The 27,549-nt window shown below is 39.7% G+C and overlaps 1 protein-coding gene across 2 annotated transcripts in view; it reads left to right on the top strand.

The window, feature by feature from the left end:
* Window positions 1-27,549, top strand: part of CLINT1 (clathrin interactor 1) — a 64,088-nt gene that overhangs the window by 20,965 nt on the left and 15,574 nt on the right. For both annotated transcript variants that reach the window (XM_028718376.2, XM_028718375.2), the window contains exons 2-7: window positions 11,472-11,576; window positions 12,134-12,230; window positions 13,747-13,855; window positions 14,737-14,901; window positions 19,304-19,481; window positions 25,096-25,336. In XM_028718376.2, the coding sequence (XP_028574209.1) occupies window positions 11,472-11,576; window positions 12,134-12,230; window positions 13,747-13,855; window positions 14,737-14,901; window positions 19,304-19,481; window positions 25,096-25,336 (895 nt within the window). The remainder of the gene's footprint in view (window positions 1-11,471; window positions 11,577-12,133; window positions 12,231-13,746; window positions 13,856-14,736; window positions 14,902-19,303; window positions 19,482-25,095; window positions 25,337-27,549) is intronic.

The raw sequence follows: 27,549 nt of genomic DNA, 5'->3' as shown, positions 1-27,549 counted from the left end.
TTAATCTGGTTAGGAGCTGTACCAGTGCTTTAGGTAAGAAGGATTAATGTATAGTTGATTTCATAAGCACTGAAGTGTTGCAAATATACAATGAAATTCAGCTCTAAATTCCCCATCCACTAGCTCAACAGATTGAGTTAACTTTAAAAGATTGAAGTCAAGTCCTGTGATGCTCAAGGTTTTGGAATTGTTATTTACTCTCTCTCTCTTTCTCTCTACCTCCAAAGGCTGGAATTTCTGGTGTTGTGAAGCGATGTCTCCTGTATTTTAATCATTCAGCTAATACTATCCCTCCACAATATTTTTCCTTTCATAACTTTATTTGGCATGCTTTGTTACTAGTAACCTGGCAGTAGGACTTAATCACATGGTCTTGATCTCCTTAGCAAAGCTTGGTGTAAACTCTAATGGAACACTACCAAGGGAGCCCATTACCAGGCATCAAAAGGCCAATATCCTCATCATTTAAGATTGTCCATTGAACAACATTGTATGAAGATGAGGTACACCTTACTGTACGTTTTTGTGTGGAGCAGCAAACTTTGTAAAAGTGTTCATGCCGGATTCTTTTTTGTCAAACACTTATGTGTTTCTGTGTCTCCTACCTTTCTGTAAATATAATGCAGTTAGGGTATGGAGTTCAAGACACTTAATGTATAGAGCTTTGTTAGCATTACTAGAAGTGAGACAAGGGGGGCGGAGTTGCATTATATCCTCATCCGTTAACAGGCACACTACTGTTCAGAGTTACAGCTAGGTCATACTATTGTTTTATGTTTGCTTGTTTTTGCTAAACATAGTTTTAGCAAGCCCCAGTTTTCCTGAATTTTGACATGATGAAGAATTGTGCTTTAATGTTAAGTTTGAGAGTAGACACTTGATCTTCCTCTGAAGGATGGTTCGTCCTGGCTTCTTCCCATAGCAGGAAAGCATGGTTTCCCATTCTGTCAGAACCAAGTTGCTAGCTTTAGTCTTGCATTTCTCACACAATGAAGAACAAATGTTACTGTGATAATCAATGTTGTCTGTACAAATCCAAAATAGAAGATATGATTGTTCTCTTCTATACTCTTTGGGCCACACGGAAAGACATAACACAAGGTCAGCGGGTGGAGCGTCAGTGTTCTTTGTGGCTCCTGAGCACTCTGATGGCTAGATGTTTTAAAAGGCTGAATTTCTGTAATTTAATTCAGTTGCAGAGTTCATCTTTCCTCAGTGCATAGGCTTACTTTGGGGCCCTCTCCCTCTCCCTCTCCCTCTCCCTCCCTCCCTTTAATTGCTGAGTACACGTTGCAAAGGACACATAGACAGGGTACAGCCTACCTGATCAGAACCCCTTCACTAGGCCAGTAATGTGAAGTGTATGCTTTAAAACCCAGTGTCCCACTTTCTTGCAAGTTACTACAGACTCGGTGTGGGCCCTTGGCTATGAAAAGGTTCTGCTGCAATGAATCACTTAGTCTCTGAGGTGCCACAGGATCTCTTGCTTTTTTTAAAAAAAATGTTAGTTCACCTGATGCAGAATGCTCCACAAGAATATGCCTTGAAACATAATTCATGGTGTACTTAAGGTTAAAATGACAAAAACAGTGAATGAGAAGATACAGGCTTGAAAGGCAAAGAATTAAAGGAGCTAAAGTGCTAAAAGGACAAAGTTCACATTCTTGGCCTGTGTTCATTCTCTATTCATTGGTGAAAATGACCTACAATGGATAGGAAAGATCAATCTGATGGGATTTTTCCCCTCCGCCAAATAACTTTTAAAACCTTACCAGCAGGAGGCAACTTCCTCACTTACAATACAGGAAGCGAGCCCTTTGTGGCCTTTAAAGAGCTCTGCCAAAAAAAAATAGCTTTAATCAAAGGGCTATCTAAAAGACCTCACCTTCATATTTAATCTTTCAAACTTCTCTAAACCATTCTGATAAATGTGGAAGCTCTGAGAGACTGGTTTCATAACCTGAACACTCAGCTTGAAAGGGAAGCTCTTCATTAACAGCGAAGAGTTTCTAGCGCTGTGGGCTGAGACCAGAATGAAACCTATGATCTCAGTTTTCAGCTGTTCTGAAAGCTTAGAAAGAGGGGTTCTGAATAATGGGCTATCTTGTTTTCTTGGTACTTTTTTTAAATCACAAAAAGTTGTGAGGAGCAGGAAATAGCTTTTATAGTTCCTTCCTCCCCCAAGCCATAACTCAGTTGTAGACATCAGGATGTTTTTCTTGGCTTATCTCTTTCATTTCAGTTTGTCTTGCACATCTGTCACATAAATTATTGAACCTTTACTTCCAAAGATGGAAATAGAAAACAGTGCTGGGCTGAAATTGGCATTGTTGGCCAGAAGAGATCATTGTTGGTGTTTTGGTGCTTGTAGAATGGTCTGGTATTTCTTGGCTTGGTAGCAAGCAGATGGAGAAATGTTTCACAGCACGCTTACTAGGAAGCCTTTTTGGAGATTTAGGAATAACATTAAAAATCCAAGTTGCAGGCTTCTCGGTGTTGCTGAAGGGTGAGTTCACACATATGCACTTATTGGGTTTTTATTCCTCGGTACAATTCCTACACAGCAGAAATACAAGGAGAAACTCAGTGGCTGCCGTGTAAACATAAAAGTAAGCCATGCTTTGTTTTAACCATGCAAACACACTGTGTCTTGTTTTTCCAGAGTTTGGGTGGTTTTCTAGCTGCTCTTGCCTCATGTCTTTGTAGCTCGTCAAGTATCTGGGATGCAGTTGCCAAATGAACAATAGTTAAACAAGACTGCTGGTTTTAGACATAACACCAAACCACAGCAATAGCAAACCATGATTTGTAAGCTAACAACAAAACATGGCTTTGCTGGACTGGCTTTGCACATTCCACAGTTCCATAAACCATAGTCAAGCTAAACAAATCATGGCTAAGCGTTAAGTGCATACCAGATCATTCTCTGCCTCCCTTTTTTGGCCAGGCTCTGCCCTTTATCTTTTTTCTAATCGTGTTCCTCCTCGTGAGATGTCAAATTTGGAATAGGGGAGAAGCCTGAGGATCTTTCCCATAGTTGTGTTTTGCTTCAGAGTTATTTGGAGGACATTGGCAGCCCCACTACGTATGTGGGGATAAACCCTTTCCCTGCTGACCAGTTCCATACTTGGAACCGGGATGGTAGTAAGGATTTCTTGTTGCAGCTGGACTACTAAGTCCCTTAGAAACAGCCGCTTGAACCTGAAGAAGGGTGATGATCTTCCTTTCAGTAGTGCTGGGTTTCCTTTCCAAAGGGCAATTGAACAGTCATCATAGCATATGGCATTGAAGACTGCTGCTCTAGTGCTTGTCACAATCCCCAGATCAGATCAGCTCACTTCACTAGTGATGCCAGAAAAAGAGAGACGTTCCTGCACCAGGTGCAGAAAGATAAGATTTGAGAGGACTCAGGCCTCTCTCTGATTAAACAGGTGCATGCTTTATACGTGAATGCAGAAGACACATTGATGATGCCCCCATGATGCCATTGTGTCTCAAAGTTAAATAAAAAATCTGAATGCAGATGGAAGACATAGATGTTACCATCCAGTGAAAATGCTTCCGGGTCATGGTTTTTTTCTGGTTCTGTTAGTCTTAACATGCATGCACACACACTCCATTAACATTATTTTAAAAGAAATGAAGCAGAAATGTATCTGTACATGTTTGTGTATCTGCTGTTTTGTGGATATATTTGTTAGAAATGGTTTCTGACACCTTTAATGATTTTATTTGTTGATTTACAGCCTTAACTTGTGTGCATAATCTTTTGGGTGTGAGCTTCCCGGGAAAGGGCAATGTGAACATCTTAAATTTTTGAGTGACTGGTCATTTGTTCTTACTCTCTGGCAGAAGTGGTGCCATGGCAATCAGTTCATAGGAGATGGAATACAGCTAAACGACACAACTTTCCTTCTTTGTCAATGTTAATGTTTCTCACATGGTTTGCTGGCCTCTAGTGGCTTATGAACAGTGCTGGGGTTCTGGAGCCCAAGTTTCTCGTGTTACTGATTAAATGCTCTGTTGAAGACATTTCAGGCTCAGCTGGAGAAGCATTACATAAGTTATTTTTATAGCAAATGAAAAAATATTTCTGGAAAACTGCTTATAATAAGACTTATTGACAGGCACAGCTAATTCAGAAGAACTTGGGTGGGAGGATAGCAACACCATCCATGCATGTAAACTAGTCTATGGCTGGGGTAGACCATCTAAAATCAGGTTTTCTTATCCCTGTAAGAAGGATAAACTTTAAGCCATTAAATGTTTTTAAAAGACTGTAGGGATATACCATTTTTCATCCCATGCAGCTATACATTACACAACCAAAAATAAATAAATGTATGTGTATACATAGAGCAAGGGAGGGTGGTTTCAGGCTTGCTGCATCCTCTTTGTTTTTTAATAGAACAGAGAGATCCACCAACTGGGCCAAGTAGACAACATTACTTAGAATTAAAGAATTCTGAATCTATGAATTTTTATTTTGAGTACCAAAATTGAACTGAGCTCAGTCCTCCACACAAAATCTCCCTTTCTCTTTTTCAAACACAAACTCTCTTTCTCTTTTCATGTTAGAAGTATAACGGGGGCAGTGAGAGTCATTTTGTTTCCCTTGTTAAAATATTTGGGAAATGGAAATCCTTGGTCTGCTTCTGAGGTTTCTTAGGAGATCCTAGATCTTGATCTGCCTTTTACCCACCTCTGCATAAAGTGCATTTTTAAAATAACATTGCCACAGAAATTGCCTTTGTGATAGAGTTTGATATGCTTTGAATATAGTTGTTATTATATTATCATCTCTGTGTATAACACCAACCTTCTACTATGTTACAGTATCAAACTGAACGGATGAAAACTAACCAAGTGCAAGAAAACACAAAACAAAAACACCCACACCTGATTTTGATTTAAAACAAAAAATTCTGTAACATGTTTTATGTACTCAACCTGTTAAAAATGCAATTACTATTTTCTCTTTTTAGTCTTCACCATTTGCAACTCATAGTACAACAAACCGAAAAATACTGAAATATAAGCACACGCTTCAACTATAAATGTTGCCTACAATCCAAGGTAGCAAAAGATACGCAAAATATATTCCAGAAGCTGTTAATTCTTCATGCAGCCTTTTTATAAAAAGAATGAAGACTAACAAAAAAACGACTCTATAGTCACTGTGTTCAATGAGACTTGCTTCTAGACTAGAGACACATGCTTAGGATTACAGCCTCAGTTTCAAGATTTCCACTAGGTTCCTGACAGTCATCCTGAGCTAACAGAACAAGATTTGGGGAACATTGTACAAGTTTGGATGTTGCTTGGATGCAATGAGTGTTAACTATATATTTATTTTGCACATGGATGAACAAGATTTGAGCAAATCTGAGACACTTCAGAAGCAATAATTTTTCATTGCAGATGTCATATACTTGTTGCCTATATTTTCCAAGCATGCACAATACCATAATTGCTTTTTTGTATACCAGGGACAATAAAAAGCTTAACTGTAACCATGCTTCCCACTTCCGCTGCTTGTTTCCCTGACTGATTCAGAGGTTATTTTTAAATAGACAGTGGATTGGATTCAGACAAATTTACCCGATACACTGCTGAAAGGAAAGGATTTTTACCCAACCCATTCTTAATCTGCGTGCTCTCCAAAGATTCCCCAGGGAGAATGGGGATTCTCTGGAACTGTAGGGTAGGTTTGACCTCTGCTGGAGCAAAGTCCTAACACAAATAAAGGGAGCCCTTCTATTAATTGGAGGGCAACTCTGGATAAGTGAGCTTTGTTTGTTTGCTTATATGGAATATTTTTTAAAAACCGACTTAAGGACATTGTCCTTTAAAGTGATTGGATTGTACAGTATTTGTATTCACATGCGTGTTGAAAGAGGCTTGCCTCAAGTACACTTCGGCAGTTGAGATCATTCTTTAAAAGAGCCTTCCCTATCCAAATCCTAAATGTGGAGTATGCACACACTTTAAGAGAAACTACAGTGCCTCGCAAGACGAAATTAATTCGTTCCGCGAGTTTTGTCGTTTTGCGATTTTTTTCGTCTTGCGAAGCACAGTGTCGGGAAAGTTTTGGAAAAGCTTCAAAAATCACCAAAGTCTTAAAAAACCTCAAAAAAGGCTACCACACCGTGTTCTATGAGTTGCTCCTCGAAGTCAAGTCGCAACTGTATTAACGGTGTTAAGAAAAAGGAAACAAACTTGCAAGACGTTTACGTCTTGCGAAGCAAGCCCATAGGGAAAATCGTCTTGCGAAGCAGCTCAAAAAACAAAAAAACCCTTTCGTCTAGCGAGTTTTTTTTGTCTTGCAAGGCATTTGTCTTGCGAGGTACCACTGTACATACATGAGTCTTCAGGGGAAGCCCTATTACCCAGAACAGTGTATGCTCGCAGGCTTCATTGTCAAAACTTTCACCTCACAGTGAAAAACATCAGAAAGAACTTTGACCATATACCGGACTCCCATGAGAGGTGGTGGTCTCTCCTCCTTTGGAGGCTTCTCTGCAGACATTGAATGGCCACCTGTCATGTATGATCTAGTTGAGATTCCTGCATTGCAGGGAGTTGGAAGAGATGACCCTCAGGTCCCTTCCAACTCTGATTCTATGAAATATTAGATAGCCACCCAAGCTGGCAAGAAATAGACATTCGGAGCAAATGAATCAAGTGGCTTTGATGGAAAATGTATATGTGACTCTGGGATACTGGGCTGCCTAGGGCTTCTTCGAGACGAAGACTGGGATATAAATCCATTAAATAAATAAAATACTCTTACTTTAAATACTGGTGTTTGAGTTAGGTTGGTTACTCCAAATTAGCTACTCTACTTAGCAAGTTTTCAACTAAATAGGAGGGCACTCTTGTTTACCAGAGTTCTGTTCATAAACTTGGCACAAATTATCTTTGTGGTCTTGTCAGCTTTTTCATATATTACACAGAAGCAGGCAAAGGAGATTCAAGAGTAGCATACAAATTCTGGGTAACTAATTTGCCCGCTGCTCTTGGTTTTACAGAACCCATTTCATGTAGGTCTCACAAAAGAAGAAGCTGAAAATAAGGATTAAAACTAGTTTAAACTTCTGCTTTCTTTTATAGCTACATACCAAATTGATTTTGCCGAAGTAGTAATGGGGTTAGAAATGAGTTTCATCTAGTTTTATTCATGTGGACTTCTTTTTAATGGTTCGTGACAAATATTCTAATTGCTCAGGTTTTAAAATAACAGGCTGGTCCCTGCCAGACAGTGTCTTGGATTATAGCAGGCTTTAAGCATAACGTGCTCAGTCCATTTGTCAATCCAGCTATTGTGTAGTCCATTGCAAAGAATTCTGTCTATGAAGTCCAGCAAGATTCCTTGGAAGAGGCCCAGGATAAACTAACCAGAGAGGCCCTCCCCCCTGGTGTCTAAAAGTGTCCTCAGATATCAAATTTATATCAATCACAGGAAGTCTTGGCAATCAAACCAGTCACTTTTCCCCCTCACATCTGGAAGTAAAAAAAAAAAAGCTGCTCTAAAGGTCACAGGCATCATGGGTAGGGCATGGATTGAGGGCCATAGAAAACATGGGAAAGGAAGAATAAAACTAGATTTCCACCTTTTTTGAAATAGTTATTTTTAAATGACCTGGAACATAGCCAAACTACACAACCTTCCCCCCGCCCCTCGGTTTACGTTTGGTGCTGAATGAAATGCGGCTGAAGATTTTGTTCTGGAATGCTACATCTCTTTTGAGGGGTTATTAGTACTTTTCCCTGTTTTGCTGGCAATAATATTTTTATAGCAGGATGGATTCAGAGATGGAGTGTGCTGCCTTACTTAGTGCTGTTTATAACTAGTAGTTTTAGGTTGTGTGTTGTTCTAACTTCCCCCAATCTGCTCTTTTAACTTCCTCACAGATTGCTTTACTCCTGAACTTTTTAATCACTCCTAACTGAACTGATATGGGTGCCTGTTAATGGATGTTTGTGGCTTTTCTTTCCTGCATGACTTGCAATCTTGAGCATTTAACCTAGAAAAATGTAGGAAACACTTCATCTTAGTCTTTTCCTCCAGCCCTTCAAACAAGAGCTTGGGGAAGGTTGTAAAAACAGAACCTTTCCCATTTGATCCACAGGTATTCCTTACATTGGACAAAGAAACTAGTGCGCTGAAAGCTATAAAACCTCAGATGCCTGTCTTGAAAACCAGTTCCATATGAATGGAAATTAAAAATAGCATTAGGTTAATATGTGTCTCTACTAAAAGGGGAATGCAGAACCATAGCCATGAACTGTGTGTTTTGGTGGGATGATAGTAAAGTGAATAAATAGTTCTAATTGCAGCCATACAGATCTGTTTTGACACACATTCCGGTGCAAATAATGGTTTTCATTTGTTGACTGACTTAATTCAAACATGCAGGTTACCTGTTCTTCAGGCATGGAATAGATAAAATTGAATTTTAGCTTTTGGCTTCAAGGATTTCTGGCTGTTAACATTATTAAGTTCTCTTAAAAAAATCAAGTTCTTTTGCTGCTTATCATTACAATCCAGTCCTACAAAGCATATTAAAATATCAATAAAATTAAACCAAATGATAGTGTCAGGAAATTAAGTCTTAAAACATCAGTAGACCAATCCTAATAAAACAGAATAATAACAACAACAGAGACCACTGCAGTAAAAATATCTCATATTTCTTCCTAGTGTCTGTGTGTTTCAGGGGGTGGGGCGTGTTGGCGGATTTCACTTTGGAATGTTTTCTGTAAACTTGACGCTATCACCAAAGTGAATTGTCTTCACTGTCCTGCAACTATTTTAATCTCTCACAGGAGGGACTCTATCCATTACATTCCTAGCTTATTTTAACATGGGGTATGTGAAGTACTGGCAGAGCAACATACATTCGCTAATCAGTGCAGGGCTTAGAAGCTGTGAAGCCCTTCCTAGGTTAAAAAATGTACTTTGATGCAGGAATAGAAACTTAATAGATAGCTGTTCGCTGCTGCTGCTGCTGCTGCTGCTGCTGCTGCTGCTACTGCTGCTGCTGCAGTTTAATGATTGCATTTTCCTGTAACTGCCAGGAATTGGACAGCATTTGGTACAATTTGAAGACAAAAAAATTCAAGGGCAATCCCATGTAAACTACAGTGCAGTAGTTTCCCCCATCTATAAAGACATGGATATCTGTAAAAAGTACCTTGTTCTTCTGAAAGGGACTTGCCTAGATACTGGATGTTCCTGAATAAAACTTATTACTGGCCCACAGCCGGCATCAAAGTGGTTCATGAGGATCATAAAAGTGAACTTAGGAGCATTTTCTGCCAGCAAACATAGCTAACGTTAACATATTCATAATCTCTTCCCAGAGCCACTGAATTTGTCCTGCCATCCTGTTTGGATTCACTCTCCATGTTGGCATCTGGTGTGTCAAACACAATTGATACCATCCCCATAACACCAGGCATCCAGGATCAGCGATAGTTCCATGAGGACTCCTTGCTACAAACTGGCCCAAACCACTTCTAATGCACACGCTGCATTCTTTTCCCATTTTGGATTTCATTTTAAATTTTGTCCACTGAAAATAGTTTTAAGACTTCACTTAAAACCACAACGAGGTGCCTGCCTACCAGATCCCGAAATAAAAATGGAGCATTAGTATCAAAAGTTGCTGAAAAATCCAGAAATACCAACACCAGGCCCAAAACTAGCCTGAAGCTTTATTAAAATAGATGGAGGAGGGTCTGGAGGTGTGAGCCACAACTTCCTACTAAATCATAAGTTGAAGAATGGAAAACTTGGCAGGATTGAAAACTTGGAGACTGGCCAGTAATTGCTAAGGTCTTCTAGATATACCCTGCATCAACTGAAATTTCAAGATCAGTAGCAAAAGGTTCTTAAATATAGCTTAGCAATTTCTTTGGACACTGGTGGAAGCTTCATTGAAGCCTCTGCCTCTGGGTGGGAGAATCCATGAAAGCTCTCTTCAGCATATTTTTTCATATCGTAGTATAAATAGCTGTATACTCTGCAGAGTCTCTTTCCCCTTGTCCATCACACGTGTCTATAAAGGGCACATTATATATGAAGAAGCTTAAAGAGGACTAGGGAAAGTGTATTATATACAACACTGCATGCATTCCTGTGTGCAATGTAAATGGAAAAAATATTGCCACTTTCCCAGTAGCAAGGCTATCTGAAAGTACATCTCAGTTTCTTGCCAGTTTTTAGTGTAGAGGAATAAATGTGCTCGTTTTCTTCCTTTCCGAGTTGGGTGATGTCTCTTATTTCAGACTCAGCGGCTCCAAAGTGACCCTGATTTTGAAATTCTCATGTGGCAATTCTCTCCCTTTCATTCTCCTAGTTGCCTGCTCTGTGCAGCGTAATATTCTGTGGGGCCAAATCTGCCTTCCCATGTGTGCTTGCAAATTTTAAAGGCATATTAAGTAGCCAGGTCTTTTTGACAAGGATTTATGTGGAAATACAAGAAAAAGAAAAGGCTTAGTATTGGTCATAAGGTACTAAATGTAGTTGATACTAAACCATGGGTAGGCAAACTAAGGCCCGGGGGCTGGATCCGGCCCAATCGCCTTCTCAGTCCGGCCCGCGGGTGGTCCGGGAATCAGCATGTTTTTACATGAGTAGAATGTGTCCTTTTATTTAAAATGCATCTCTGGGTTATTTGTGGGGCCTGCCTGGTGTTTTTACATGAGTAGTATGTGTGCTTTTTTAAAAAATGAATCTCTGGGTTATTTGTGGGGCATAAGAATTCATTCATATATTTTTTTCCAAAATATAGTCCGGCCCCCTACAAGGTCTGAGGGACAGTGGACCGGCCCCCTGCTGAAAAAGTTTGCTGACCCCTGTACTAAACCTTTCATTTTTGGTTCCTGCATTCATTTATTAATCCTTGTAGATGGTATTTAAGACTGTCTTTAGGTAAAGACTGGAGTTTGTATGGATTTTGCCCATTTGTCCCACCTTTTTCAGGCTGTTATCCTTGGTGCCTCTACTTCAGTTCTTTTAATTTTGTTGGCAACTGCTACAATAAGACCTATTGTTTCGTTTTCACCATAGGGTTGTTTCATTTGATTCAGTTCTAGATGTGTGGCATATAGCTGTAGCGTGCATGTGTTTATGTGTACAAGCAAAGTAACAATGGCCAGTCTTCAGTGGTTCGGTTTTACTTTTAATTTGTCCATCAGCCATATTTTATTGGAATAGTTCCAAGTCTAATGCAATCCTTAGTCTCTAAGCTATATTCTGGAAGGCTAATGGAATAGTAAAACCTTCTTAAAGATAGTTAAATGTGTTGCGGTGTCCTCGGGGTAGCTTCTCCACTAAAGATGTTTTCTTTCCCACCCTGTAGAGGTATCTCATTAAGGTACCCGCTAGTGTCATTATTAAGTTTTCATGTGTTTCTCAGTTTTGATGCTAATCTTTATGCATGTGTTTAATTCTGTTTTTGCAGCACCAATGTGGTCATGAATTATTCAGAAATCGAGTCTAAGGTTCGAGAAGCAACCAACGATGATCCGTGGGGACCTTCAGGGCAACTCATGGGAGAGATTGCCAAGTAAGTGATAATTTGACTCAGCAGTGAAGGAAGGTACATCTTTATGCAGAAATACATGTAAGAATTGTTCCTGCTTCACCACTTCTGAAGAATAAATGAGATGGAGAGATCAGTATTAATGGTACTTGGAATGATGGCCACAAGCAACTGTTTATTAAAACCGATTTCCACGAAGCATTGTAACTTGTAGGAGATAAGATTTCCTTCGGGTAGGGGTCTAGCAAAGCATTTTTCAGAAATACAAAATTAGGAAGTTGGTGCTGCTTCGTAAATGCTTTCTCAAGAAGGGCAAATGAATGGCATGATGGGCTAAGATAACAAGGAACTTCTAGTTCTTCATTATTTCCGTTGTTGGGGAGGGGGGGAGAACTTATCAGCATTGCTAATCTAGTGAGTAATTCTGTATATGAAATACTTCTGTACAAATGTCAGTAGCTCTGTATTTGGGAATGAAGCTCTAATTTAGAGCAAGTCTGCCACCTGCTGTCAAATGCAGGTCCTAGCAGACCTTTCCTGAAAACAGCTAATTCCTCCTTTTGCCTTCCTTTTGTTTTTAGGGCTACCTTTATGTATGAACAGTTTCCAGAACTTATGAACATGCTTTGGACACGAATGCTGAAAGACAACAAAAAGAACTGGCGGAGAGTGTATAAAGTATGTATATAAAATTACTTTTTATGAGCTTCTTCAAGGTTTAATTTTGTTCTAAATATGGCACTTACTAAATGTTTTAATTTTACAACAGTGCCCTATTGTAATTAACTCAGTTTTGTGCTATCATTAACATAATATCCATGCTAAATTTCACAGGTTTCCGGATCCTTTGTGTGCAGTTAGTACAAGCTTAATTTTAATCAAGTTAATTTTTCCTGTGTATGTTTTTAGAGAAGAAGTCTCTGTTGAAAAATAAGGATTTTCTCTTGGTTTTTCTCTACAAAGACTCTTTAATGAATGCCTTCTAGCAATTTTTATTTTTATTACTGTTTTAAATACTGAATTGAGGATTGTCTGTAATTTGATCTTTTAAAACTGGGAAATAACCCTTTTGCTGGCCTACTAGTGAGACCCTCATTTTGATATTTGTTCTGAATGTCTCTTTTGCAACTCAATTTACATTTGAAGCAATCTGGAAATGAACACATACACTTACCACCAATACATTTCACACATTGTACTGGACTCCCCCCAATGCACAACTTTGCTAATTACATTTTATCTTGTAACTAACTGAAGAGAAAGCCAGTTACTTGTTCACCATAAAGTATTTGTTCCCTTGTGTTCTTTCAGCTGCATTTGCAATTAAATTCAGCATCTGCATCACGATACATTTTTTTCTGTTTCCTATAGCATTGAAAAGGGCCTTAAGACTTAAAATATTGTACACTGAACATACTGTATTTAATTCTCAGGCAAGGTTACCCCCACCCGTAGGTTTTACCTTATAGTAATTGTTTTCCCTGCAGCATAATATAAATTAATTTTTAATGCTATCATACATAGGATTTAACATTCTTATGGATACTGGTTTCAGATCATTGACATTTATAAACATGCATCTATTGGCATCCAAATGACTTATTTATGTATGATTTCAAAATCAAGGGAAAGCCTGGAAATTGCAGGAAGTTCACAAAATTAAAATACTTTTCAACTTTATTGTTATTTTGAAGTTTGTTTAAATTTACCTGAAAATAGTGAGTTTCATACATCAACACATTTCCTGCAGAAAGCTACATAGATAAATTGCCATAAAAATGCTTTTAAATGGAAAAACACTTGGGAATAAGGCAATTGCAAAAAAAGAGAGACACAAAAGAAAATTGTTTCATTCTGTAGAGTTCAGGGTGTTTTTTTTCTTTCCTCCTTCTTCGTCTTAAATTGCCTTAACCATAATTTCCCCCTCCTGGAGAACATTCTTCAGGCAAATAACTTATGATTTAATGTTCTACATTTTTTGTCTTAGTGAGTAAATGCAGCTTTAAATTTGTACACTGTATTATGAGTGGTTCTTGCTTTAAGGAGCAACAATCTTCAAGGTGGCTTCTTTAAATGGGAACAAATCCTGCTTTTGTTTACTAATTTTTGTGCATTTAGGCTTTTCTTTTTATTGCAGTTAAAAATACTGATGGCTTTTGTTCATGCAATAATAAGGTGCTTTGTATTTTTATAGTCTCTGCTGCTCCTATCTTACCTCATAAGGAATGGATCAGAGCGTGTTGTTACAAGTGCCAGAGAACACATTTATGATTTGCGATCCCTGGAAAATTACCACTTTGTAGGTGAGCGATAGAAAAATCTTATAAGCAAATTAAAACAGTAGTTGGAGTTGTCAGTCACCTGAACCAGCTTAGAAGCTTCCCCGCTCTAATTAGAATGTGACTGTTGCCGGTTGTGTGAAGAGTGCAGAATTCAAGACGTGGGACCCTAGAGTATTAATTAGTGAAGACAAGAACTTGCAGAAAAGACTGGCTAATAACAACAGAACCAACACAACATGAGTGTTCGGGTTTATATTAAAATATGCACTAGAGACTGGTCCCCTGTGGTGTGTGTAAAGGAATAGCTTTAATCATATGGGAAGAAAAGGTTAGAGCTCCAAAACATACACATCTGTTTGAAGCTGGGGGTTTTTCCCCTCCCACCAAATAATATTTACAGTGGAAAGGCAGCAAGGCCAGTGTGTGTTCTGAATAAGAAAGAGGCTTAGAGAAGTGAAGCAAATTTTAGTTTGTAGTGCACTCGGGCTGACAGCATTTTTTAAAATACAGTTTTGAAGCAAGACAGAAATATAGCAATTAGTATTTTGAAGAAAAACCGCCTTCCCAAAAAGGTTGAGAGAGGAGGTTGCTTTAAATGGGTTAAAATTGGCAGAAGATGTGTTTCTGTTTTTGAATCTTTTTTAACTAATATTTTTAGTAGATCAGTAGCATTTAAGAAGCTTTCTCAGTTGACATTGTTTTCAAATGCTATCCCTTAGATTAAGATGAAATTTTGGTTATAAAAAAACTGTACTGTTCACTCATTACAGAGAATTGCTTTGGAATACCATAAACTTAAAATATTTTGTGTTCTTTTTATATCTATTTTTTTTTCAGGGTACTTAATGCTTGAGGTTAACTGCTTCTACTAAATTGCTTCTTTTTTATATACGCTCACACAGATGAGAATGGCAAAGACCAAGGTATAAATATACGTCAGAAGGTGAAAGAAATGGTAGAATTTGCCCAGGATGATGATAGACTTCGTGAAGAGAGGAAAAAGGCAAAGAAAAACAAAGATAAATACATTGGGGTTTCTTCAGACAGTGTTGGAGGATTCAGATACAGTGAGTACAGCACTGTAATCAGTAGTTGGCATATTGCAATGTTAGCTTGGTTTTGTGGATATGCTATAATAAATATATGTTCTTTAAAAAATATATGAGTGCCGTCACCAATCTACATAGGTGTCATTATCTGAAGGAAGTAGACCTTCATATGACTGAACAGCGAGGGGAGATTAGCAAATTAAATTAACAGCCTTTCCTTCAGATTGTAGAAGATGGAGAAAAGGGGAAGCAGGACTGTCCTATCAGCTTTGCTGAGAAACTAGCTCCTTCTAGCTCCTCTCTATGAACTGTTTCCACCAAAATGGGTCCTTATTGGAACTTAGTAACGTTAAGAAGCAGTGCCTGAGTTTATGCTTTTCCTTCTCTCGCCCAATCTGATTCTTTTTGTGTTGTGTCTTTTTGGATTATCAGCCCAAGGGCAGGGGCTGTCTTGCTTTTATTGCTCTGAAAGCTTTTTCAGTGAGGAGGGAAGTAAAAAAGTTACACACAGAGAGAAGTAACCTTAGTTCATAACATAGAGGAGACGGTAAGTACCAATTTTTCCATGTACAAGACACCCCTATGTATAAGACGACTTCCAATTTTTTTGAACCCAAAATTCAATCAATATTTTTAGGTTGCCAAAGTTGTTCAGCTTTTGGGGGGCAATAGCACTCAAGGTTGTTGATCACCCTGCCAAAAACCGTGTATGAGGCAACCCCCCCATTTTTGAGTCAAAAAATGGAAGAAAAAAATCGTCTTATACACAGAAAAATACAGTATATACTGGAAGAGGTTTGCATTAAGATTCCTTTCAAAATCCCTACAGTTGGCTAGATAAGGATAAGCTTATTGGATTCTCTGGCAACGCAGATTGTTTGTATCCAAACAGTGATTAGCTTCCGGACTCTCCTAACAGTTGCTACTGCTGTCAAGTGTTTTGGACTGCAAACAAAGCTGTCTTCTCCCACCCCACTCTACTCAAGGGACCACTTCTCCATTATGCTCTCCTATGTGGCTCAGATGTCTCTGCGAATAAGACAATTACGTAGGCAAGCTGGCCATGTGGATCTTTCCTATTTGTTGTTGTGACACATATGCACATACACAATACTTTGTAGCACATGGGGTTGCACCAGGGGGAATATTTTTTTCAGGGCAAAGTGAGGGGGGAGTGTAAAAAGGTCTAGAATTATTCAGCGTTGTGTGTGGAACAATATTGATCTCGAAACTGCAGATAATCTTCGTCTAACATTATAAGGCAACACTTTTGAACTAGTTTCCCCTGAGGCCTGATTTTTATATTTACCATTGCAGCATGGGAGCTGCCTCTGTGTGGGCCAGTTCCATCCCCAAAAAGCTCATGCTCCAACCACAATAAACAAGAGTGACAGATTATGTTGAAAGTCTTTGGCCTTTGGCTGTGGGAAGAAGAACCCATTGGAATCCTTCCTTATCTTGTAAAAACCCAATATAGGATATTTGAATAGGCCAGCAAGGGGGGGGGGGGTTGTCCAGTGTGTTGTAGAGTATTTGAGTTACAGGTGTCTGTCTGTCTGCTAGCCAGAAGTTGTGGGGATCTCCTCGCTGCAGTGAACTCCATCTCTTACAGAACAACTCGGTCCTTTCAAGGTAGCTGACCTGTAGAAGCTTGCTTATGCATATTCTGGGTTATGCAACACATATTGCAATCCATTTCTCTATAGGACTCTGATGCCATGGTACAGTGGGGGAAAATGCATAGAAATTTTAGAAATGCATAGAAATTTAAAATCTACAATGGAATGTTTAAACAACAGGAAACCCAAAACGATAATAATAATAAATAATAAATTATTATTTATACCCCGCCCATCTGGCTAGGTTTCCCCAGCCACTCTGGGCGGCTTCCAACCGAATATTAAAAACAATACAGCGTCAGACTTTAAAAACTTCCCTAAACAGAGCTGCCTTCAGTTGTCTTTTAAAAGTAAAATAGTTGTTTATTGCCTTGACATCTGCTGGGAGGGCGTTCCACAGGGCAGGCGCCACTACCAAGAAGGCCCTCTGCCTAGTTCCCTGTAACCTCACTTATCGCAGTGAGGGAACCGCCAGAAGGTCCTCAGCGCTGGACCTCAGTGTCTGGGCTGGATGATGGGATGGAGATGCTCCTTCAGGTAGACAGGACTGAGGCCTTGCACCTGGGATAAATTTGAGCAGAGTAAGGCTGTTCAGCTAGTTGAAAATACAATAATTTCAAATAGCTGGGCAAATAAAACGTCTTAAACTGGAACTATAAAGTATACAGAGGGGAACTGAGACTTGACGTGCCACCTCAGAAGCATCCCTCTCTTTTGTACATGCATAATATCATTCTTCTATAAAGGGAACATAGCTTGGGGATGTCCTGCTGTTGGGCTTTCCTTGGGCATCTGGTTGGCCACTGTGAGAAGAGGATGACAGACTAGATGGGCCACTGGCTTGCTCCAGGAACCTCTTATATTCTACCATGCATAAAGAGGTTTCCCACTTATATGAATGGCATAGCCTTGCACCTGGGATTCCTAATGTGCTTTGAAGCAGCTGGGTTGTGGCTTGCTCATGTATATAAACTAGAGTGGGGTTTGCGTATGTGTTATCAGGGTGAACTCACTGTATGCACCATCACGGTTAGGAGTACGATACTCCTGATTTGAGTGGGTCACACTGTGCAGGATAGTCCTCCTAAGAAGTTAGGTAGGTGGATGTCATGAATCAAATTGGCTCAGATAATGGGAGCATTAACACAGAAGGTGAAACAGAGAATCATAGAGTTGGAAAGGACCGCAAGAGTCATCTCGTCCAACCCCTGCAATGCAGGAATCTTTTTGTCCGGTGTGGGGTTCAAACACACAGCCCTAAGGTTAAGAGTCTCATTCTCTACTGACTGAGCTATCTCACTAAGATGCCCAATCTGTATTTACCGTATTTTTCGCACCATAGGATGCACCTTGTTTTAGAGGGGGGAGAACAAGAAAAAAAAATTCTCCCCCTCTCTGCCCAGCGCCCCTTCAGCGAAGCGGCAGGAGGCGCTGTGCAGAGAGGGGGAGAATTTCCCCCCTCTTGTTTTCCCACTCTAAAACAAGGTGCCGTTTAAGGTGCGTTCAGGCAGCTACCTTGGAAGCCTGGAGAGCGAGAGGGGGCGGTGTGCACCGACTCCTCTCGCTCTCCAGGCTTCAGGTTCCTTTCAACCTGCTCTTTGGGGCTGGCGGGGGGAAGCCCACCACCAGCCCCAAAGAGCAGGTCAGGGAGCAGCGGAGAGGCTCCTGCCATAGCCGCGCGTCACCTCTCCAGCCGGGAGAGGGTCGCGGGGCTATGGCATCTTCGCTCCATAGGACGCACACACATTTCCCCTTCATTTTTGAAGGGGGGAAAGTGCGTCCTATAGAGCGAAAAATACGGTACATGTCTGTAATATTCCTTTAGAATATTTGGTAGGCTAAGCCTCAGTTTTATTTAGGAATTCGATTAATGCTGGAGGCTTTGTAATGAGATAGTTTTAAAGCTTCAATATATTGGCTCTTATGGTACTTTTTAATAAAATGTGCACACAGAAGATAAATGGAAGATGAAAATTCGTTATGGAATTCATAGAATGATAGAATTTTAGAGTTGGAAAGGGTCCCTAGGGTCATCTAGTCCAGCTCTCTGTGGTGCAGGAATCATGCTAAGCTTTGCAAATGTGCTAGCAGTTTTATTGCTGCACCAATTGAGACACTGTTTAAAGACAATTGAGCAATGCTGCCGTCTCATACTCTTAGTTAGCAGCTAGTTGGGGATACTTGGTTCTCGGCATTGTGAAGCAAATTTTGTTTAGGTGGTAATTTTTTGGTGGCGATACAATGTTGAGAAATTAAAGAGTCCCTAGTAACGCATAAGGGGATAAGATGCTTCATTTTCCTTAATAGGTTTAAAGAGCCTTTAAAATTGGTGATTGAGGCTAGACATATTGCCAGCTGTTTTCACACTTGTCTTGCAGGGTTTGGTACAACCTTCTGTATTCATGAGGTTTTGAAACATATATAGTCTCTGAAAGGTTTCCAGTTTTCTACGGCAGGCTGGCTAGAAAACAAATCAGGTTCATTTCTCACAAGTTGCTCATAAAGCCAGGGTTCATTTCTTTAGATGAGGGAAGCCTTTTAGCCTGCTCTTACAATGTCTGGTCTTATTCTGGAGTTTGATGCCTTGCCTTACAATTCGTCAACATCTTTTGAGTACATTTTGGACCAATTAACTGTTGGCATAACATGCTTACTCTTGGTAGTAATATTGCTGCAGCATCATGAAAGTTTCTGTTTGCTTTGAAAACTGTTAAAGGTCTGTTGACAAGAATTAGTGGCATTTTTGGTTAAATCTCCCCTCACCCTTTTTAAAAATTTTACTGTCTACCTATATTATTTAGATGAAAGATATGATACTGAGCCGAAGTCCAAGTGGGATGAAGAATGGGATAAAAACAAAGGCGGATTTCCATTCAGTGATAAGTTAGGTGAGCTGAGTGATAAAATCGGGAGCACAATTGATGACACCATCAGCAAGTTCCGGAGGAAAGACAGAGAGGATTCTCCAGAAAGATGCAGGTACTTACTTATTTTTACATTGTTTTACATTGTTGCTGTATTGATTGTCCTTTTCATAACCTCTTTTTAGCTTTTGCCAGTTTCTTTCCTGTAATTGTGGGATAAGTTTGAAATCCTGAAAATGTTGGTTTTCATCTTTTAAGCATTACAGTCCTTATAGCTATGGAAGAATAAGCTGAAAACATATGGGCTGGCTTCCCCATGTGGTTTAAGCATCTAGAAAAGGAATGGGTACCATCGTGAATCAGGCTGTAATTTCTTCACATAGCATTGGGCCATCTCTTCTTCAGGGCCCCATGCTGTTGTATAAATTAAATTTAAGCGCACTCATAGCTTGGAAATTGGTAGACCGTTATCTAAACGAAAGGTTCCTTCTGCCCATTGACCTAGTGGAAACTTACAAGGGAATGGAGCAAGACAAGATTTGCCTGTTTATCCCTACAAGTCCCTGCACCTCCTCCCATGTAATTAGAGAGGGTCCCCCAACCATCTACTATACATTAGGAGGAGTAAGAAGGAAATCAGCAAAAAATAATATTCCCTCCTTCCGTCAGTGTGAGCATTCCATGAGTACATTCCATGAATTTTGTAGATCCCACCCCTTTGTGTCCTAGAACACTTATTTTAGCCAATGAGAATAATAGTTAAGCACATGGTTGTAATTTTGTGTGTGAATTTTTCTGTTCATAGCCTTGTAGGTGTTGTAGCACAGAATTTAAGATTTCCTTCTTGTAGGTAATTTGTTGGGAAAATCTAGTCTTTCAGTGGCCAAAGTACCAAGAAGAAATTGTGCTGAAAGCAATGAAAATCTGGCTCTCTGAGTCAGCTAGAAGATCTGCAGCCTCCCTGGTAATCCAAGTTTTTAAGATGTCCAAGAGACCCTATAAATCACGAGAAATAGGCTTTAGTTTGGATTCTGTTGTCCTTCTATCTCTTTTACATGTGCATACCTCTGCAGTTGGCACCATTATTTCAGTAATATGGGGTGTGACCATTCCTTGCAGGCGGGCAGCTAAACATAAAGCAGGCAATATAGAACAATTTGAAGTGGACAACACATATCATGAGACATCCCAAATCTATGTAGCCCACAACAATTCTAACTGCCTTCTGTAAAAATTGTTGAAGGAGTTTGCTATCCTACAATTGTAAAGCTAATCAGGTCCCTATTGAATAGTTTATTAAAATTCCAATCATCTTGGCTTTCATTTTAAAAAAAAATCACTTTCAGATTGTTGCGTTTAGAAAAATGGCAAAAACTCTGGTGAAGTTCTCCGTAGAGAAGCTGTATGTTCTAACCCAGAAAGAGCCAATGCTTTCATTTGTCTCAACTGTAGTAGGGGCCTAATTTTGTCGCTAGCAGTGAAATGGAGTGAAGGAGTATCTTGGGTTTTTTAGATTATTAAGAGTGTACGGAGGAAAATAGCTACCTTTTTTGTTTTGATTGTGTCCAAGTCATAAAAGTTGAAAGATAGAACATTTTGCTACTTTCTCTTAGCCTAAAGAAATGGCTGCTTACTTTTCAGCTAACCTTTTCATAAAGTACAGTGGACACTTGTTTATGAGATCATTTAATGCCCTCTACATTAAAAGGAAAACATTTTGGAGGTTTTGCCTGCTGTGCAAACTCCAATAGTTGATCTGTTCAACAAGTGGATTGAACTTTATCGTCAGTAGATCAAACTGATACTTAATAGTTTCTGATACTGCTGTGGAAGCCTTTACACAAATCTCATCTGGATGAGATTAAAGCAGTAGGAGCTTTCATATATTTAATATTTTTCACAACAGCATGTTGGAAGAATAAAAAATTCATTAAGGTGCTAAAGTTGTACTTCTTTCCAGTGGTTTTTTTCCTTTTTCTTTTGAAAGGTGAATTGATCTTGAGAGGGGAATTTAGCAGTGTATTAAATGTTAAACCAGATGTATCAAATCAGACTAAATCTACAATATATTCCACTCTGTTCTGAATCTTTATATGATGTGTGGAGATTTTTAAATGGCAACACACACTATTATATGGGCCCTTTTTCCTGTTTCCATGGCTATATTTTTGTTTCTCTAACAAAATATAAGAGACAGTGTATTTTCATTTTACATGGAAATTTTAGGAATATATTCTCACATGATGGATGTTTTTAGCTTTTATTTACTATAGCAGGGTATAGTACAAAGTGTGGGAGTGGAAATAACTCCTCTTGTCTTCACTTCCCTCCCTCTCCACCCACAGAAAAATTGAACTTCATTCAGTTGAACATTTATTCAACATAATCTGAGAAAATTTTAACTATGTTTTGTAAGCATTGTGCTTTTTGTTTTAAAAAAAAGAACAAATTATAAAAGAAAATCAAGTTTTGAAAGAGCACACAATTGGTTTTTCTAAAGAATTTAAGAATGAAGAAAAATATGAGTGTATAAACTTACTCTTTAGCAGTATTGTAGGAATAACTTCTAGGGAGTACCTAATCTCAGGCTAACAACCCACCACACAGTTTGCTAGGAAAAAACAGGGCAGACTAGAGAGATTCTAAGCACTGGAAAATGAGACAGAAGGTGGGGGAGTGCACTAAAGAGGAGCGAACAACAGCAGCTCTTCAAAATTCCTAGGATTATGACTGCTTGGTGTTCAAACAACTCATCAGTCATAGCTCTGACTTCATTCATTGGCTAAAAACATTGAAAGGTGGGAACAACCAGGCTGGCTCTTCTCACAGAAATAACTTAGAAGCATCCTTCACAATTTTCTTTCTAGAGATTTTATTTTTTTGTAATGGCAACTCAGAGCTGGCTCTGGGACTGGTACATCGGTACCCACTGTACCCATCTCTCAGTGGTCCCAGCTCTGGCTTTGGAAGTTGGGCTATTGATGACACGAGAGCAGGGCCTTTTCAGTGATGGCATCCTAGCATTGAAATATCCTCAGTTGCTCACTGTTGATCTAGGTGCAGGTCAAGACTGTTTTATTAGCATGATATTTTAATGAATGCCAATTTTAGGGGTTTGGGGGCTATCTGATTTTAATTTGCTTCTCTTTTCATATCAGTATTGCATTGGTTGTATTTGGTAATGATTTGATTATGTCATTAATTTCCTTTCATATGACTTCATACTCTGCCTTGGGAAAGATTTCTGAATTTACAGATGGGACAGGAATGAATAAGTAAAACCATTACATGGAATCTGGCAGTGTCTTACTTTGTGGGGGGGCAGCAAACCCAGAAACACTTGTTCCGTTATTTCTTCACCTCATTGGAGCTTGCGTTTCTGCGCAAACCCTCTTGAAAGGAAGAGAGTGTGCTCTGCAGCAGTGCTTGGCGAATTTATTCCCTCTACACTTGGTTGGGGCTGTTAGGCCCCCTTATTACTTTGCATCTGTAATCTCTGTTGGAATAGAAAATGAAATGCTGGGTATTTATGTTCACTGATCTTAATGAATTAAATGACCTTTGCTGGCAAGCAGATAATATGCTGAGATGCAGTGGGAGGCATAACTAAGTAATAATAATAATGGGCAAAGCCTGAGCCATTGTTAGTGGAGAACAAAGGCTACCCCACAGAGCATACTGCAGTTTGTGTTACCTCCATGCTGACAACAAGACAGCCTTTCTTAAATTAGGTGACTCAGTGCTCTATTGCTTATTGAAACAGAGAAACCTTTCACAGTTATATTTCAAGTTACATTTGCATGTGTTATTCAACAGTGCATCTTGCCCTGTACCAATTGCATGCCTTAATAATGAAAAACATCATACAATGTAAAAACTGTTTACCTTCCAAATAAAAGTACAGCTGTGGGTAACTTAATTTTGCTGGAGACTTAACCTGCCCCTCGCCGAAAACACTGGTCAAGTAATGACTTTTCCAAACAATTTATAAAGTTGCATATACGTAGGCCGAATGCAGTTTTAAGGCTCGTTCCTTGAAAACTATGATATACAAATCAGAAAACTGCCTCTGGTATGAATTTCCAAATTCCATTTCTTTGTTGGCCTCAACCATAGTATCTCTGCCAATACTAGCCTGGGTTCCCTCCTATCCTAACCATGGTTTCAAGTGCATTTGCAAACCCTGCTTAAGCTGGCATTAGCCTTAAAATTAGTTGCTGTTGGTGTAAATGTATTGCTAAATCATGATGAAGGCTGATGACAGAAAGGAAAAGGAATTGCACTGGAAGGTTGCAGGCCATGGTTTTGCAAGAAGCTGCTATCTGCGTCAGCTGTATGGAGGCAGACTTTGTGAGGTCTGCACAAACTTTATGAATATTGTAAATAGATAAATCTACACATTTATTTATTTATTTACAATATTTATAAATTCTGTGCAGACCTCACAAACATAAGAATGTTACACCAATAAGCATTGCTTTTTAAAAAATGTAACGACAGAATGGATAAGACAACTTGTTTGTGGGGGGGGGGGGACCCACTCTCATGGGGCAAGCTGGATCTGTTGGTGACAGATTTGGGAGGTGGGCAGGGAGATGCCACAGTGGGGGCTGGATGAAGACAGCCCCTCAAGCTTCTTTATTGTTCACCCTATTCAGGGCAAGATTTAGTCTATATTAATATAATACGGACTTTTGAAATTTCCCCTTCCTGATCCCCAATTTACTAGGATCTTATGCTGCTTCCAAAGAAAAGGTTGGGCTTTAAAAGTTTGTGGAAAGGAAATTCTAAAGCAGGGTATGACTTCCAAGCAGATTTTGTGCAGTATACACAGCAGGTATAGGATAGCTGCACAAAGGATATGTAATTGTAGAGTCCCATGATTATGAGGACATACATATTTACTGTGTCATTGTCCAAAAGAGAATGAGACTTCTCACCAGATACAATTGGTAGAGACTGTTTTTGCGCAATGCTTCAGCTGATATCAGTTGATCAGCCTTTCCAGTTGGAGTGTGGGGAATTGGCAGTGTGGCCCAATGATCCAAACAAAGTCTTTGCCATCTCAGTGAAGAAGTAGCATTTATAGTGTAATATTGTGTGGTGAAGCTTAATGAGCACTCCCCCCCTCATAATTCTCTAATTGAGAAAGCAAGCTTGGCTAGTAATGGTGCAAAGTCCAAAGCAGTCACAAAATGGCTTGGGAAACCTTGAAACAACATCTTTTATAACTGGAATGGGGAACTTCTGGCTCAGGGACTGAATACAGTCTTCACCACTACCCCTGTTTCTCCCCAGCCATACCTTCTTCCCCAGCCCATACTCCCTCTCTGAGTTATCCCCCCTCACCATCCCTGCCCCATATACCCCTGAAATACTTTTGCCTGACTGGAGTGTATCATTGAACAGCAATAATGCCTTTTGCTTTCCTAGATAGTGGATGGAGAAATTGGGGTGGATCCTATACATGGGCTATGAGTAGAAATATCTTATTTGAGCCAGGCTGGATTCTAGTCTTCTGTATAAAGATAAGAACCACCACCATTGCTCCACCCACTTTTGCCTACCACAGCCTTGCTTGTTTCGAAAATCTCTGCTTAAATATTTTCTTGACGGAAATTCCCTCTAAAAGATGTTGATGACAAGATAGCTTTGCTAGCTACCTTTTCAAGTTCTTTTGTCCCCCTTTTGGTCTGTAATATGGTTTTTGTTGTTTCCTCCCTTCATAGTGATAGCGATGAGGAAAAGAGAGCTAGAAAAGCTAAATCGCCTAAAGGAGAATTCAAAGATGAGGAGGAGACAGTGACCACAAAACACATCCATATTACACAAGCCACAGAGACCACCACCACCAGACACAAGCGCACAGCAAACCCTTCCAAAACCATTGACCTGGGAGCAGCTGCACATTACACAGGGGACAAAGGAAGTCCAGACCAGAATGCTTACACTCAGCAATCTACAGCAAAGGTAGGAGGGGAAAGAACTGTACCTTTGAATTTGCATTTTTCCTAATCAAGTACTGTTTTCATTAAAGGTAATAAATCTGGAGTCTTCCAAGTGTGCCATAGGGAGTAATTCACTGAAAGCACTGGAACTGCATTTGGGTTAAGCACTTGCTCCTCGTCTCATGTGATTTAGGCATATAGAACAAGCTCAGACCAAAGAATGACGCAGCACCTAGGTTGATACTGGTTTTGACAGTCTCCAGGGTGTTTGAATCCCAAGCTGTGAAGGGCTTCAAAGGTAAGAAACTATCTGGTAACTAGGGCAGGTTGCTGTAGAATAGGTTTAAGTATGTTTGGCCTTCTAACAGCTTCCAACACGCAGAAATAAGCATTCAGCACTAGTTGGAACTTCTTAGTCAGTCTCAAGGGAAGCTCCATGTAGAGCTTGTTTACCTGTACAGGCAACTCCCAATTTATGTGGGGGTTACATTCCAAGGCACCACACGTTTAATTGAAATCACATATATTTGAAATGCCATTGAAAAGGCCTGCAGATGCCGCAATCTGCCCCGCCCCCTTTTGGGACGTTTTTGGTTCACTTCCAGGTTCAGTGCCATGTGCGTGTGGCCGCGCACACATATCAGATGTGCCTAAAATAGTTGCTGTCTGTAAGTGATCCTGGAAGTTGCAAAAGCATGATCAGCATGACTCGATGTCCCCTCTCCAGAAGCAGAAGAATCACCTTGCTTCTGGCACCTATTTAACCAGGAGTAAAGGCAGAGGGACCTAGGCATTCCATTAGGTTTCTAACTTCAGAAGACAGGGAAACTACTGAATCATCTGTCACAGGAAGGACCCACCTACGATGGAGCACTGTGATTACGTACCAGTCCAGGATTTGGCGTTTTTCGCTTGCTTTGTGTACTGTGAGCATCCTTCTTCCCAACTTTCTGAAAGAGTAGCTTAGCCTCTCGTCATCCTTTCCTACTTTCATCCTTTCCTCCTCCATAGCAGGAAAGAGAAGTGGAGGCTTCCTTGGCTGCTGCTTGGACCAAGTATCACCAAGCTTGCCTGGGGCTGGAACCTAGCCAGGCTAAAATTGTGGACGCCTGTGTTAGGGTTACTTCCATTTTGTATTGTAATCCAGGTTGTAATCCAACACAAGTCTGTATATAATAGAAGTATAATGTACACTGAATGTAATCCAGGTTGAGCATTCCACCTCTTCAGTTCAGTTGGAAGTTTTTATTTGTTATAAAGTAGAGAAATGAGATAAAATCTGTTGCCACACCTTTGCAAGCATTCTCAGGAAGTGGAAGGATCACTTAATGTCTGAAGACCAGGGGAATCAGAAGTCATTGTTTGATGGAATCTGTCAAGCTCAAAATTGCAGGGAGATTGAAGACATGAAGTGAACAGATGGGCAGTTTTAAAAACTCCCATGTCAGCCTCAGGGAAGCTAGAATACTAGAGATTGTATCTATATTACATAGGTAAGTACACTAAGACCATAATGTGAAAGCATGTTTTACTTCTGCCGTAATGCAGTGGTGGTTTTTTCTTGCCCACATAGATGGAGGGAAAGAGGATGCATATTACTTTTCTGGCACTGCCAAGTATGTACTAAAAGTGATGCCACTTAGGAAGGAAGTCAGGAAACAATGAAGAAAAGCTATAGTGTTCCCTTTCCACTGTAACTATTTAAATTAGCCCAATTGTAAAAACAGCAGTTTGACAGCTCTGATGGTTAAACTTAGTGAAGCTATAATCAGATGGTACAAATTTTAAGTATTCCCTAAATTAAAGACCATATGGCAGTACACTGATCCACCAGCAAGCAGATCCTTTACATCTAAATTGTGCAGTTAATGTATGCATCTAGTGTGCCCAAAGTATCTCTGTTCAATAACTTATTTTGAAGATGCCCTCAGAAAAGGCAAGGATCTTTGTATAAGAATTTCACTTTAAGAAGAGAGAAAGCTTAAACATTCGAACAAAAAGGCATGAAAAATATGTGATCTAGAAATGAAAGTTCTATTTAATTTGTGTAGTTGATTTTTTTATTTGTATTTTGTTCTGTTGGAAGCAACTGTGGGGGTACAAATGTTTTAAATAAACAGAATTTTTTAAGCCCTCTGCCTTGCTTATTGGGCTTTGGAAAGGAGGCATGAGGGCTCTGGGAGCATGTCGGGGCCCTTTAATGACCTTCTCAGAGCCCAGTAAGCAAGGTCTGTT

The sequence above is a fragment of the Podarcis muralis genome, chromosome 2 (genome assembly GCF_964188315.1).
Source record: "Podarcis muralis chromosome 2, rPodMur119.hap1.1, whole genome shotgun sequence".
Lineage (NCBI taxonomy): Eukaryota > Metazoa > Chordata > Lepidosauria > Squamata > Lacertidae > Podarcis > Podarcis muralis.
Note: the sequence above shows the minus strand (reverse complement) of the source record. Positions and strands in the feature narration are given on the sequence as shown.